Source organism: Bos javanicus, chromosome 4, assembly GCF_032452875.1.
Source record: "Bos javanicus breed banteng chromosome 4, ARS-OSU_banteng_1.0, whole genome shotgun sequence".
Lineage (NCBI taxonomy): Eukaryota > Metazoa > Chordata > Mammalia > Artiodactyla > Bovidae > Bos > Bos javanicus.
This window is the reverse complement of record NC_083871.1, coordinates 66,245,046-66,259,650: the sequence shown is the minus strand read 5'-3', so window position 1 is coordinate 66,259,650 and position 14,605 is coordinate 66,245,046. Positions and strand designations below refer to the sequence as shown.

General features: G+C 49.0%; 1 protein-coding gene across 1 annotated transcript; it reads right to left on the bottom strand.

Annotated features, from left to right (window-relative positions):
* Window positions 1–1,087: 1,087 nt before the first annotated feature.
* On the bottom strand, window positions 1,088–5,634 carry INMT (indolethylamine N-methyltransferase). The gene is made up of 3 exons (XM_061414217.1): window positions 5,303–5,634; window positions 3,678–3,885; window positions 1,088–1,754 (listed from the first exon to the last, which is right to left on the bottom strand). Exons 1-3 carry the CDS (start codon window positions 5,544–5,546, stop codon window positions 1,325–1,327), a joined length of 882 nt encoding a protein of 293 aa, XP_061270201.1. The 5' UTR covers window positions 5,547–5,634; the 3' UTR covers window positions 1,088–1,324.
* Between the last annotated feature and the right edge of the window lie 8,971 nt (window positions 5,635–14,605).

Genomic DNA, 14,605 nt, shown 5'->3' with positions numbered 1-14,605 from the left:
AGCAGCAGGCTAGCAAATGGGTAAAGATTTGCTCAGGGGGTCTGCTATGTGGGGCATGGACTACGGTGGACAGTGGGAGCTGTGAGGGGCCCATGCCCCAGTTCAGAGAGCATTATGGGCTTCACAAGGGAGCCAGGTCTGGGTGGTGGAAGGCCAACACTCTCCTACATGCCAGAGAAAACATGTCTGCCCAGGGTCAGCAGCTGGCTGGGCTGCGAGCTGGCCGGCTGTGTGGACAAGGAGTGTCTTGAGAGACACATGACCTCATGAAGGTTCTTCTAGAGACGTGAGTCAGGTCTTCCCAAAGCTCCAGTTCTTGGTCATGTGGATGGAGCTGCCTGACTCCCTGCCCTGCCTGGCCTGCTTCAGCTGACCATTCTCTGAGGCTCTATCATGATACTGGTGACAAAGTCCCAGATCCCTGAGGATGGGTGACTCTGAGGCCTCCCAACTGATGAACTGTTGCCACTCTGGTGATGAACTTGATGACCCATCTTCATCACCTGCCTGCACTCTTTTCTTCTTTTCATTCCTGTTAGTGTTTCCTGGGATCTTTTTTCAGGTAAACTGCTGCTGCTGCTGCTAAGTCGCTTCGGTTGTGTCCGACTCTGTGCAACCCCATAGACGGCAGCCCACCAGGCTCCCCCGTCCCTGGGATTCTCCAGGCAAGAACACTGGAGTGGGTTGCCATTTCCTTCTCCAATGCATGAAAGTGAAAAGTGAAAGTGAAGTCGCTCAGTCGTGTCTGACTCTTAGTGACCCCATGGACTGCAGCCTACCAGGCTCCTCCGTCCAAGGAATTCTCCAGGCAAGAATACTAGAGTGGGTTGCCATTTCCTTCTCCAATCAGGTTAGTAGCTGCTAAGTCACTTCAGTCGTGTCCATAAAGTGAAGTCACTCAGTTGTGTCCGACTCCTAGCGACCCCATGGACTGCAGCCCACCAGGCCCCTCTGTCCATGGGATTTTCCAGGCAAGAGTACTGGAGTGGGGTGCCATCGCCTTCGCCATCTCAGGTAAACTGTTTGCTCTCAGATCCTTGTTTCAAGGTCTGCATTGGGGGGGTGCGTGACCCAAATCAAGACAGCGTCTGGCTGGGCCACTTTATTTTCCTGACTTATGGTATAGGATGAAATGGAAAGGGGTGTGGTGGATGGCCCCCTGGGCTGGGGGCAGGGAGAACTTGCTTTTCACTTGTGACCTGGGGACGTAGTACAAGATGAAGTTATGGTGTTCAGGCTGACTCTGCAGCAGGGGGCTCCAGACTTACTAGACTTTGGGACCCTGACTTCCCGCTCTGGGCAGGCCCTGTCTGCCAGACTGGCCTCAGGCCCCAGGGCCCTTGCGGGCAACCACAAAACAGAAGCCCTCGTTGAGGCAGAAGGCCTCTGAGTACTTGATGGGGCTGTACTGGCACTTTAGCATCTGGCAGCCGGCCTCCTGCAAGGCCTTCTCCACTGTCTCCTGCTCTAGCGAGAGGACAAAGAACTTCCTGGAGCCCACCATGTATTCACAGCAGCGCAGGGCCACCAAGGTGACCAGATGCCCGCCTGGCTTCAGCAGGCCAACCAGGTTCTGGATGGCTGCCCGGTAGGCGTCCACGTCACGGCAGGCGCACTCCAGGGCCAGCAGGCTCAGCACGCAGTCCGCTGCGGGCACCTGGGCAGACCCCAGAGGACGGGGCTGGTTCACATCACATGTCAGTAACCGCTTGACTGTCCTTCGGACCCAGGCCTCCTTCTCCTGCCACTTGCTCCTGTGGGGGAGGGTCAATGAGGTGACAACGACAATTAGGACAACATCCCCCATACCCTAGGGAGGGCTTCCTATGGGCCTATGGGGAAGATCATATTTCTCCCATAATATAGATGAGTAAACTGAAGCACACAGAGGTTGAGTGATTTGTTCAAGGCCACACAGCTGATAGGTGGCAGTGCATTTGACATCTGATTCCTCCTTCTCCTCTTCCTCCTCCTCCTCCTCCTTTTTTCTCTCTTTCTTTTGAATAACTCAATTTTAGCATATTGCATTATTAATTTTAAGGTGTAAAAGACATATAACAAACATTTGCCATTTCAGTCACTCTGTGCAATCCAGGGGCATTAACTGCATTCACAATGTGCGCGACTATCACTATTTCCTGCTTCCAAAACTTGTTATCCCCCATGCTGAAACTTTGCCCCCATTATGCAATATCCCCCCATTCCTCCTCCCTGCAACCCCTGACTGTAAATATCCTCCTTTAAACCAGCTCTTTCCCACAGCTGGGCCTTTGCTTTTGCCATCCCCTCTGCCTGGCTCTCTCTTTCTCCAGATCCCCTCATCCTTTTTCCCTCACATCTCCCAGGGAGCTGCTCAAAGTGCTCTTTCTTAGAGGAGAGGCTTTCTCTTGCCGTCTGCTGGGGACTGAATTGTATCCCCATCATATTCATATGCTGAAACCCTAACATGTATGTGGATGTATGTGGAGATGGAGCCTTTGGCAGGTAAATAGAGGTAAATGAGATCATGAGGGGGGCCACTCATGATGGGATTTGTGCCTTTTACAAGAAGACAGACTAGAGAGCTAGCTCACTCTCCCTCTCCTTCTTCAGAGGGCATGGCAAGAATGCATCTACAGGCCAGGAAGAGCACCCTCATCAAGTTCAAGGACTGATCCTGAGCTTCCAGCCTCCAGAATGTGAGAAATGAGCGTTTTTCAAGCCGTTGCATCTATGACATTTCGTATGACGGCTCAAGGTGAGTAAGACACCCTCCCACCTAACACAGCACCCGTACTTCTCTAGGCCCCTGCAGCTGGAGAGTCTTTTCTAGAACACTGGTTTTTCCCTGAATCCCTACCTCCATCAACTTTGGGCACGTTGTGCTTTCTACTAGAATGTGAGGTCCGTGGGGCAGAGGCTTTATTCACTGTGCTATTGCCAGTATCTGGAAGTGACCTGACTCTCAGAATGCTCTCTGTGAATGATGACAAGAATGTATGAAGCCCAGGCTTAGTTGATGCAGAGACCCTGTGCTCAGAGAACCTGAGGCCCTGTTCCATTTCAGGCTGCCCCTGTCTGTAATTGGGTCAGGCCCCCATGGCCCAAAGATGGGACAGGAATTTAAAATCTGTTCTTTGTCCTGCTCTAAGGTGGCCTCAAGGTCACTCTCCACATCTGGGCCTTGGTTTCCTGGACTCTGGTTGATGGATTCCCCCTCTGTGAACTGGGTGGGGAAGGTGCCTGGAGGGGGTGAGTGCTGTTGGTCTCTGGGACTTGGTAGAAGTGCTGAGGAGATAGATGCGGGCAATTCCAAGAAGCCCATGTCTTCCCTTAACAAGTGCCCCTCCAACACTAGGTAAAGTGGAAGCTGAACCACTAGTTTTGAGAGGAAAGAGATCTGCGTGTGCTGGAGCAATCAGGGGAGCTTCCAGGAGGAGGAGGGACTGAAAAAGATCCCACAGGATGGAAGGGATGCAAAACATGGAGGGCAAATCAGGTAACTGAAGATTAGAGCCCAGGCAACTCTGAGGCTGAAGGTGGGACTCACTCAAAGGGAGGGAAGTGCTCTGGGCCAGAGACCCAAGTGGGTTAGGAACAAGCTATAGGGAGCTGGCCAGTGATACAGGGTGGCAGGCTCAGGCTCAGGCCTGTGAGGATGGGAGACCTCTTGTGAGAAGGATGGTGACTGTGGCTACCTGTCTCCCTCGAGTTCACACATGTATTGCACGGCTGGGGACCAGTCATAGGCCCCCGGCTCCTTCTTCAGCCACTTGTCCACCTCCCGGAGGTTGAGCTCCGTGTAGTCTGACATGATGATCTCCCGGAAGACCTCGCAGGCCGAGAGCAGCTGGTAGATGGTGGGGCCTGAGCCGATGTCAATCAGGATGTCGCCTCCCATGCCTCCTGCAGGAGAAAGCGTGTTCCAGGTGTTGGGGGCAGACACCCAACTCCATGCCAGTTGTGGTGGATGGAGATGCCAGGCTGTGCCCTTTCCCCAGGGTGACTCCCAGGAGACCCGACCCTGCCTTGGGCAGTACCTGGACTGTGTGAGGATTCCAGACCCTACGCCTGGGGCTCAGAAGGGTGAGAGGGGGTTGGGGTGCAGGCTGGTACATACTGGGTCCCCCTGCTGCCTCAAGGGTTGCTATTGGAGCCCCGATAGGACAAGTCCTGCCCTTCTGGGCAGCTTTCAGATTGACTTCTTGGTAGAAGCTGTATTATTGGCAAGTCTTCTGACTCTGGGTTTAAAGCAATGGTGAGAGTGACCCCACAGCGCCCCTTCCCACCTCTTTGCTGCAAGGACAGAGCTTCTGATAAAGGATGAGAGCTGAGCCAGTGGGTTCAAAACTGGCTCAACCAATCACAGAAGGCAAGAGGATCTTGTGGTGAGTTGGGGGAAGAGCAATATAAGTACATCACCTTCCTCTCCCTGCTTCCTCCCTCCATCCTCCTCCATTGAAACCAGTCCATTTTCCAAGGCTTAATCCCAGTCCTTCCTCCAGAGTCTCCTCAGATTTCTCTGTGAGCCTTAAGCTTTCATTCATCTGTATTTCTGTGGACCTTGCTTGATCCCTTTCTTGGCATCAAATACATAGAGCAAGGTTTGTTGAATGACTGAGTAACCCCCTAGTTGTTCAGTGCACTCCCTGAGCAACTGTGCAAGGCAGCCCTGCATGAACTGATTTTGAGATTTTCTACCGCCAGTGACAGGTGGTCTGACCTGGGCTGGACACCCTGGTGTCTTGCACCTCAGCCTCCTTGTGTGCATGGAGAACTTGGGTGATAATCTCTGCTGGTCCCCCCAGCCTGACAACTCAGAGCAGAAATTTGTAAAGTGAGCTCTGTGGTTTGGCTTTGGGTATCCATGAACCCTCTTAATTTTGTGTAAAAGATCAAAAGTGTTTCCGTGTTGTGTATATACCAGATCTTTCATCAGGTTTTCAACGGGGCTCTTGAGCCCAGGCTATAAAGCCGCTTTTATGTTACTGAAGGGGAGGCAAGCAATATGTTCATATCTATTGTCTCCTATCCCTTCTAGCATGGGTCTCTGAACCCCACAGTTCAGGAGGTACCTTTCCATTTCACAGGGCAAGAAACTGAGATGGACTTTTAAAGATTCAGGCTTGGTTCCTGGGCTGCAAATGTCAGTGCTTGGGTTCCAGAGTGGCCAACCAGCGACAGTCCTCGTGGGTTCACAGCTGGGCTGGCTTTGCAGCATCCTAGGTGAGCAGTGTCCCAGAGGACGGGTCCCCTGCCACCAAGAGCCCTTCCTGTAAGGCGCAGCCCCATCGTCTCCCTGAGATGGAGACCAGACACTCACCTGGAGAGAAAGTTTCAAAGAGATTATTCAGGTTGAATTTCAAGACTTCGTTTTCCGCTATGGTGCCTGAATCGAAGGCATAGTAGGTCTTTAAGTAGTTCTGGGGTTGGAACTCTGTCTTGTAGTCCTCTCCTTTGTACAGCTCGCCCTCCATTCTGGCTGTGGACCTTTCTGCTTCTCCCCTGCTGTGGTTACCCATTTTATCTACCCTCTCTTCCCAGGCCCTTTCCATGGGGAGTTTCATAATCTCATCGGACAGACCCTCCCTCCCAGGGAGGAGCTGGAATTACACATCACAGAGTCAGGCCATATGTTAGCTTTCTGCCTGGGGTTTATCTGTTTGGTAGTCGTCAAAACACAGAAACACCAACCGGATGGTCAACAAATGCTCCTGGCAGGGGGAGCAGGGGTGGGGGGGTGGGGGGGTGAGTGGTGGGGGGTGGGGGGGTGAGTGGTGGGGGGTGGGGGGGGGTGGGGGGGTGAGTGGTGGGGGGTGGGGGGGGGTCGGTCTCAGTATTTCGCTTCTGAGAGGTGATGTTTTGAATGTAGATGATGCTGGAAGGGGTTAGATTTGGGAGAGAATGAAGCAGAGGGCCTGGGCCACAGAACAAAGAGAGAGACACAAATGGGCAAAGAGAGACAGACAAAAACAAAGGCATAGAGAGGCCCAGCATCTGGAATAGGTCAAGTATCCTCTCTTTGGTTTGCTGGGAAAATGAAACCCAGAAAGGAAAACCCTGTAGCATGGAAAACAGAATGCAGAAATGGCTAAAATTTCACTGACTGAGGTCAGTGAGTTTGCTCTTTAGAACTGTTTGTCCTGAACTTGGTTAAATATTTCCTACTATCTTCAGTCCCGTTAACTCTATTTGCTTAATCAATCCTTTATTTTTCTGGGGATAAAAGTAAACGTAACCAGGGCCACCCAAAAGGTTGAGAAGCCTCTGTTTGCACAATCATTTTAAAAGTGTTGGCATTCATAAACACAACGTGATTAAGTTTTGTGGAATTTGCTTGCATGCACTCTCACACACAAACACACACAGAAACGCACACACACATAACTACTAGTAAACGTGTAAAAGATGAATGAGGGCAGTGGGTTGTATCAAAAGGGTTGCCTGCACTTCTGAGTAGGTTTCAGATTGACTTCCTGGTAGGAGCTGGTCTGTTTCCGACAGTCTCTGGTTGTGACAACTTTCTGGTTCTGATACTGTGTTTTGAAAGATGCTACCATTATCCTATCATTGAAATGTACTCAAATCTTGCTCTATTATTTCCTACACTGCATGTGAATCTACAAAATAAAAAGTTATGTTAAAAAAAAAAAAGTGTTTCCAAAAGGATAAAAAACAGAAAAAAAAAGTGTTTCCAAATCTCTTCCCAAAATTCACCTAAGATCAGAGATTTCAGGTAGCAAACTCTAATAAGTTTTGCAAATGGACAAGTCTGGAGCCCTGGTATGAAAAGTGCTGGGTGTGTCCCTCACACTCATCCTCTGCCTTCTTTGTGACAAACTATAGAGATGTTGAGACCTACTCACTCCTTGGAGATTAGGAAGCTGAAGGTGACGAGCCTTTTCCTAAGAGGGTTCTGGCAGCAAGTGACGGGGTCTAGGAGTAGATTTAAGGCCAGCGTCCAAAGCCAAAATAAAGAATCACTCCGAATTTATTGTCTCCTCATCACACTATCGGAGAAGGCAATGGCACCCCACTCCAGCACTCTTGCCTGGAAAATCCCATGGATGGAGGAGCCTGGTAGGCTGCAGTCCATGGGGTCGTTAAGAGTCGGATGACTGAGCGACTTCACTTTCACTTTTCACTTTCATGCATTGGAGAAGGAAATGGCAACCCACTCCAGTGTTCTTGCCTGGAGAATCCCAGGGACGGGGGAGCCTGGTGGGCTGCCGTCTATGGGGTCGCACGGAGTCGGACACGACTGAAGCGACTTAGCAGCATCACACTATGCAGTCTAGCAGGGTCCCTAGCCTGTGCTGCTCAAACTAGTGTGCCCAAGAATCACCCGGGGATCCCGGTAGATGCAGATTGTGGTTTTTGAGATTCTACAGCCTTAATAATCCCAGGTAATACTGAGGCCCCCGTGATGTGAACAGCACAGCCCTGGGTCCTACTGCCCAGAATCAACATTTATGTTTCAGTATTTGGAGTTCCCACAGAATAGAACCTCTCATTTTATTTATTGCAATTACTAAACCTGTACTCTGTGCTATTTCCACTCAGTGGGAACAGGTTGGATTACGTAATAGATGATGATAGCACAGCTTCCTGTCCCGTTGGAAGAAAATACAGTTAGACTTCTCTCCAATTTGTGAGAAAAGAATTTTATACTCAAATTAAAAAAAAAAAAAAAGAATTTTATACTCAAATTCAGTTAACATAAAATCTGGGAGGATCACAGTGATTGGTGAAACTGAGTGTATCATGTTGTCCCCAGCGGTTCTTATTATCGATGTGCCTGCAGACACGTGAACTGGCAGTGGCTTGGCAGGACTGTCGTGTCACCGTGTGTGACCCCGTGCCTGCTCGGTGGTCCTGGCACGGGGTCAGCATCGCTTCTCCATGTCTCTTTAAACGTGCGAGAAATGTCCATTTTCCGTGCCGCCTAATACACAGTACACAGAAGTTCAAGTTAACTTGAGCTACCTGCTCCTCAAGTGGTTGACAGGTAAGAGGCTTACAGACATTCATCATTATAAATAAACTTGTAATCAATACCCCTATGTAGTCAGTTTTTTCTGTATTTTAGAGTCAGGCTTTGGGTTGGATTCCTAAACGTGTGATGAATGGATCCATGCTTTAAAGCTTCCCTGGTGGCTCAGATGGTAAATTGTCTGCCCGAAATGCGGGAGACCCGGGTTCGATTCCTGGGTCGGGAAGATCCCCTGGAGAAGGAAATGGCAATCCACTCCAGCACTCTTGCCTGGAAAATCCCATGGATGGAGGAGCCTGATAGGCTACAGTCCATGGGGTCGCAAAGAGTCAGACACAACTGAGCGACTTCACTTTCACTTTAAAGCTTTTAGTATAAATAAATTAGGTAAACACTTGCCAAATTATGTTTCTAAGAAAAACAATGCTTCTTACTTTTTAACTGTTTCAGGACAAATATTTATTTTTTCTTTAATAAAATGTGTTAAATTTTATTTTTTCCTTTGGGTTTGTTTCTACCTAAGCTTTGAAAATCCTTCCCTGTTCAGAGTTCTAAAGCTGTCTGATTGTGATAGCTTCTGTGATTGCTTATTTAAAAAAATATTTACCCATTATTTTGGTGTTTGGTGTGAGATGAGGTTCTGTGTGGCTGCTGACAATTCACTAGAGAAAAGTATGTTTACATACGCAAGCTCTGGACTATTTCTTCACCCCACAGGCTCATGTGGGAAAAAAGATAACGGGATGCTGAGATGGTAGCTTTCCTAATATGGAGAATGAGATTGATTTTTTTCTCATCTGGTTGACACTTAAGCAATTTGTTTTCTTGATAGTTACCTTGAAAATGTTCTCCTGTGTTAAATTAAGGGAGAAGTCCCCTTGAATGGAAATTTCTCTGAGTTATTCAGAAGTCACTATATAGAAAGATGTTTAAGATGAGGCAGATATTCTTAAAAGAGTCTGAGACAACCCTGGCATGAACAAAATGCTGTCAAACTGATGAAGGCAAACCTTAGGATAGTGGATCTCTACTGGGGTGGGGGATGGGGGTGTACTTTGCTGCCCTGGGGTCATCTGTCCATATCTGGAGATATTTGATTTTTCACAGTTGGAGATGAATTATCTGGCCTGAAATGTCAGTGTTGCTGACATGGAGACACCTTTTTTTAGAACATATCCATAAAAGATTTGATTTTGAGCAGATCACCCTAGCTCTGTGAAGACCCTTGGCTAGGCCAGAGTCAGAATGTGAGTTGGGATGGAGAGGGCGGGCTGGTGGAGGTCAGAGGGTAGAAGTTTTGCAATGTCGGTGGAGCGGGGGAGGTTGGATCCATCCCACTGGGCAGCAGGAGGCACTGGAGGCCCCGAGTTGGGGTACACCTCGTCTGTCCATCCAGGACATCCATTGTAGCACAGTGAATGGAAGCGTGGTCTCTCTTCACCCAAGCTGGGCAGACCCTGGATGCCGAAGTCCCAATGCTGGGGTTCTGGGTACACAGATGTCCACAGTTCACTTTAGAAATATCAATAGATGCTAAGCCGAGCATCTTCCACGCATCTCTCACTATTCACTCTCCATCCTTCTCCATTCTCTTGTGACCCCAGAAGACTAACTTATGTGGACTATAATAGTGGCTCCCTTGCCCTCTGGAGTTTGCTGGATACTGAAGGGAGGTAGGAAAGGGAGGTCTGGGTGTCTACTCTTCAGCATCTTTTCTTCTGGCAGTTGAGGAGGCCCTGTCTGTACAGCTCAGCCTTAGGTCAAGGGTGGACAATGGCTCCTCCTCGCTATTCCCCCTGGAGCACTTGGATGGTTGCTTTTGTGTGTTAATTTAGCTGGGCCCTGGGGCTCAGATCTGTAGTCAAACACTTTTCTGCATGTTTCTGGGAGAGTGTTTTTTGGATGAGATTAACATTTAAATTGGTGGACTTTGAGTAAAACAGACTGTGTTCCATAATGTAGGTGGGCCCCATCCAACCAGCTGAAGTCCTGAATTGAAGGACTGACCTCCCCTGAGCAAGAGTGAATTTTGCCAGCAGATGGTTCTCAGACTTGAACTGGCTATTGAATTGGCTCTTTCTGGTTCTCCAACCTGCTAGTCTGTCCTGCAGTTTTTGGACTTGTCTGCCTCCATGATACTCCAGAATTGTGTGAGCAAACTCTTTAAATCTTTCTGTATGAATATTTGCATCCATGGTGGCTCAAATGGTAACGAATCTGCCTGCAATGAGGAGACCTGTGTTCAACCCCTGGGTTGGGAAGATCCCCTGGAGAAGGGAGTGGCTACCCACTCCAATATTCTTTCCTGGAGAATTCCATGGACCAAGGAACCTAGTGGGCTACAGTCCACGGGGTCGCAAAGAGCCAACACGACTGAGCAGCTAACACACACACACACACACACACACACACCACAGCCTGTTGATTATGCTTCTCTGGAGGGCCCTGACTAACTAGACTAATTAGGTTATGAAACTGATTCTGAGAAATATTAAACAATTGTCCCAATACCTTTCAGCCAAGAGCATAACCTCTGCCCTCCTGGACAAAGAACAGGAGCCCCAGGCCTAGATCTGGAGAAGGTTCTGGCTGGAGTGTTCAGAGAGCCCATCCTGGGAGCAAAGCCTTTAAGTTCAAGGCTGACTGGGAGCTTGCGCTGCATGTTTGGTTCTGCCTGGATGACTTCCTCTGGGAAGGCAGATGGGGACAAGTGGCTGGGCTGAGAAGGAAAGGACCTGGGAAGATGGCCCAGGGCTGAGTTTAGGGAGGCCTGAAGCCGCAGTGAAGTGTGACTTCCAACAGGTTGTCTGGGGCCAGGCGTGGGGCCATCTGTCAACCTGCAGGGCTAGACTGTTCTCTGATTTCTTCCTCCCTAACCCTCCTGCTCCCCCAGGGCCAGTGGCCTCTTAACCTTCTCCCACTCTCCTCACCAGGATATTCCCCCCACTGTTCCCTGATCAAGTGTGCAGAGTGATGTTATGGCCATGAGAGCCCAGAGGCCACTGCCCAATCACCGTGTCATCGTGATGAGGATACTTATGGTTGAGAGGCAGGCAGATGCCGAGAAACATCTTATAGATGGCTTGACTGAGGCCCTTGGTGGCTGAGGGTCCTGCCAGTGAATCTCTGACAGGACCGAGACCCTACCCAGCACTCCTGACTCCCCATGTAGGGTTTTTCTAGAACCTGGTTACAGCCACACCCCGACTCCGCTACAGTACCTGTATTTGACAGAGAGGATCAGGTAGGGCTGGGCTTGGCAAACTTGGTGGCCTTCCTTGCCTCACCCCAAAGTCTTAGGAGCTGACGGAGAGTATTTGGGAACAGGCGCTGTACCTTCCCCAGAACACTTCCTGCTTTCTTGTCCAGCACTCTGCTCCAGAACCCCCTCTTGCATAAGATCTACTCGAAGAGAGGGGTAGGGCCCCACCAGCCCCCCACTTCAACCCTCACTCCCTGAAACCCCAGAGAAGACCAAGTTTCCACCTCAGCTAGCCACCCAGACACCTTCCCCCATCCTGCATCCCAGTTGGTGGAGAGATGATCAAAGGGCTGCAGAGAAGGGGGAAGGAGGGCTCCCTCTGCTCACTGGCCAGAGGTCTTGTAATGAAACTCCAGGTTAAATTTGAACCTCTCAGCCATGGACAAGAGGTCGCAGTCAAAGCCATAGTAGGGAGGGTAAGGTAGTAGATGGCCAGGTAGTCCCTCTGGGTGGGAAGTGGCTTTGGTACCAGTGGTCCCCGTGAGGCTGCCGTCCATGGGGGCCCTGGGTGTGTGCCTCCCATGCAGCTGTACAGCAGCCAGGGACACGGCTTCAGAGTCTTGACGCTGTGTGTTAAAGACAAGGAAGCCTCTGGACAATGGAATATTGGTAAATGTTTCACGTGTGTGTGTGTGCTAAGTTGCTTCAGTCGTGTCTGACTCTTTGTGACCCTATGGACTATAGTCTGCCAGGCTTCTCTGTCCACGGGATTCTCCAGGCAAGAATACTGGAGTGGGTTGCCATGCCCTGCTCCAGGGGATCTTCTCAACCCAGGGATGGAACCTGTGTCTCTTTGTCTCCAGCATTGTCAGGCAGGTTCTTTACCACTAGCACCACTTGGGAAACCCTCCTAAATGTTTCACAGTCAGCTCTAAAAAAAAGAAAAGTGCTGATATGTGGTGACTGACAGATTCCATACTGTGAATACTCCCACCATGGTTGATTTTAAGCTCCCAGTGGCTGAACAACTGGCTCACAAAATTCCCAGAAAATTAACCATTGGCTCTCATGAGCTGGTACAAGTCAGAATGAGTACACCATGGCTTCCAGACTAGGGCTGGCAGATTGAACAAGTAAAAGTATAGGATGCTTAGTTAGTTAAATTTAAGATAAACAAAATACATTTTAAAAGGATAATTGTGTTCCCCAAATTGCATAGGACATATTATCTAAGTCTTAATTGTCCCTCTGAAATTCAAATATAACTAAGTGTTCTATATTCCATCTGGCATTACTCCAGCCCCTAATGGAAAGAGGCACAACCCAGGAGTCAGGGCTGCTGCTAACACATAAGGGCCTTTGTGCAAATTAAGGAAAGGTGCTCCCATAGAGAGGCAGACAGACAGACAGACAGAAATTGTAGAAAGGTATCATCTGGGCTGATTCATTGGGAAGAAATGTTCCCTCTGTCTCTGGAAGAACTATGAAAAGAAGGTGTCCCTCTGGGCAGACCGATTAGAGAAAGTTGTCCTTTCCTTCGGGCTGACTTGGTTCTCTCCCTGAGTGCCCTTCAGTCTCCTTTTCCCTGGAGACTACACCTCTGTGTGAGGTAAAACCAGCTTAGCTGGACGCAGCAACCCGGACAAGAGTCAGGAGATGCAAATTCGGGTCTTGACTCTGCCATTTGTTGGCTGGGTGAACTTAGGTGAGTCTTTTCCCTTCCCTGGGTCTCATATTTCCTTTCGATGAAGTTGGAGAAATGGGACCTAATCTAATAATCTACAAAGAAGTTCTGGGAGCGGAAAATCATTGATGTGAAAGTGCTTTGAAAAGTAAAATGTTTGGTACAAACTGACTATGGGCTTTATTCCCCCAAATAAGAGTTGGAACATAAAAAAGAAATTAACGCACACACACACAAAAGAAAGTAGGGACATAAGCGGAAAGTTTAAAAAAAATAAAGTGTTGGAACAGCCCTTTGAAATTAGTACGATCTCTTTCTTGTACAGCCAGGGAGGGGGTCCTGAGAGGGTAAGTGGCTTGCCCAGAGACACATGGCAAACTGGTGACAGAGTTGGAGTGAGAATCGGGTTTCCTGACTCCTGGTCCAGTGTATCTTCCACTCCACTAGGGGTTCCCACAGGTTTGGAAGGGCATGGAAACCCCTCTTGGCCTTGGGTCTCTCCCAGTACAGGCTTGGTCAGCAACAGCAGTCCTGGCTCTTTCCGACATGTGTGTCTATTTGAATAGACCCCTCTCTGTACATGCCTCAGCCCCTTTCACATGTTCCTCAGTGGGATCTGCTGGGAATTGGATGAAAGCCTGCTCTTAAAGCTCATCGGCTCTGTCTCTCCCACGCCATTTCTAGATGCTCTGTCCTTAATGTGGCAGCTGCTTCTCAGACACTAACGGGGAAAGCTCAGAGGGGGTGTATACCATATGATGGCTGCAGGTACCCCTGCTCAAGCCCTGAGGAGAAAGGGGCTCCCGACTCTCCTTGGGCTCTCCCTGCTCTGTGAATTCTCTGTCTCACGTTGCACTCACCAGGCTCATCCCGGGTGAGGTTTATCCCTTGCCACCTCTCCTTAGAGGCAGTTTCTGTTTGGAATCTTCCTTGTCTTGTCCTCTAATCCACCTCTATGAGTTGCTCTGCATGAATCGTGCATGTTTAGCCCCTACCCTGCACTTTATGAGGTGCCCATTATACCAAGACCGAACTCCTTCTGTGCCTGCACTGAAGGAGAGAGAGAGAGAACACATATACAGATCTTATGCTAATGTTAATAACTAGTACCCTCATAGCTCTTATTAAGTGTCAGCCACTTTAAAAAATATTTATTTTTTATAATTATGGTAAAATACACATGACATGAAATTTATAACTGTTTCAAGTGCACATTTGAGTTGCATCAGGTATACTCACATTGTACAATCATCACCGGCATCTACATTCATAACATGCTTTTTTCAACTTCACAAACTGAAACTCGGTACTCATTAGAAGACAACTCCCCATGTAACCAAGCAGGACCCTATGGGGCCTTCCGGGCATAGATCACTCTCCCATATCCTCTGCTTAATTTCTTCTTTGAAGTACCCAGATAACAGCATCTGATGAATATCAACTCATTTCGTGAGTTGTTTTGCAGATGCTAAAACCACCACCAAATGGAAGAAATTAGCTACTTGATGACCATGAACATGTAGCCCCCAGACCTGCTGGCCCTAAAGATTGATAATATTAACTCCTGCAACACCGTCCTGTTACCGCACCATCAACCAACCTGAGAATTGTGCACAAGCTGACTTACATATTCTGGGACTCCTTCTTCACCCTCCCTCCCCTGAAACTCTTTAGGGAATTTGAGTGTTTTGAGCACCATCTGCCTTGGACTCATTTGAAAAGACCCTGATGCTGGGAAAGATTGAAG

Excerpts from the sequence above, each read along its gene's own strand:
- INMT (XM_061414217.1), bottom strand. The coding sequence starts at position 5,546 with ATGAAACTCCCCATGGAAAGGGCCTGGGAAGAGAGGGTAGATAAAATG. Across the intron at positions 3,886-5,302 it reads CTTTGAAACTTTCTCTCCAG|GAGGCATGGGAGGCGACATC; the intron begins GTGAGTGTCTGG and ends TTTCTCCTGCAG. Across the intron at positions 1,755-3,677 it reads TGTGAACTCGAGGGAGACAG|GAGCAAGTGGCAGGAGAAGG; the intron begins GTAGCCACAGTC and ends CCTCCCCCACAG.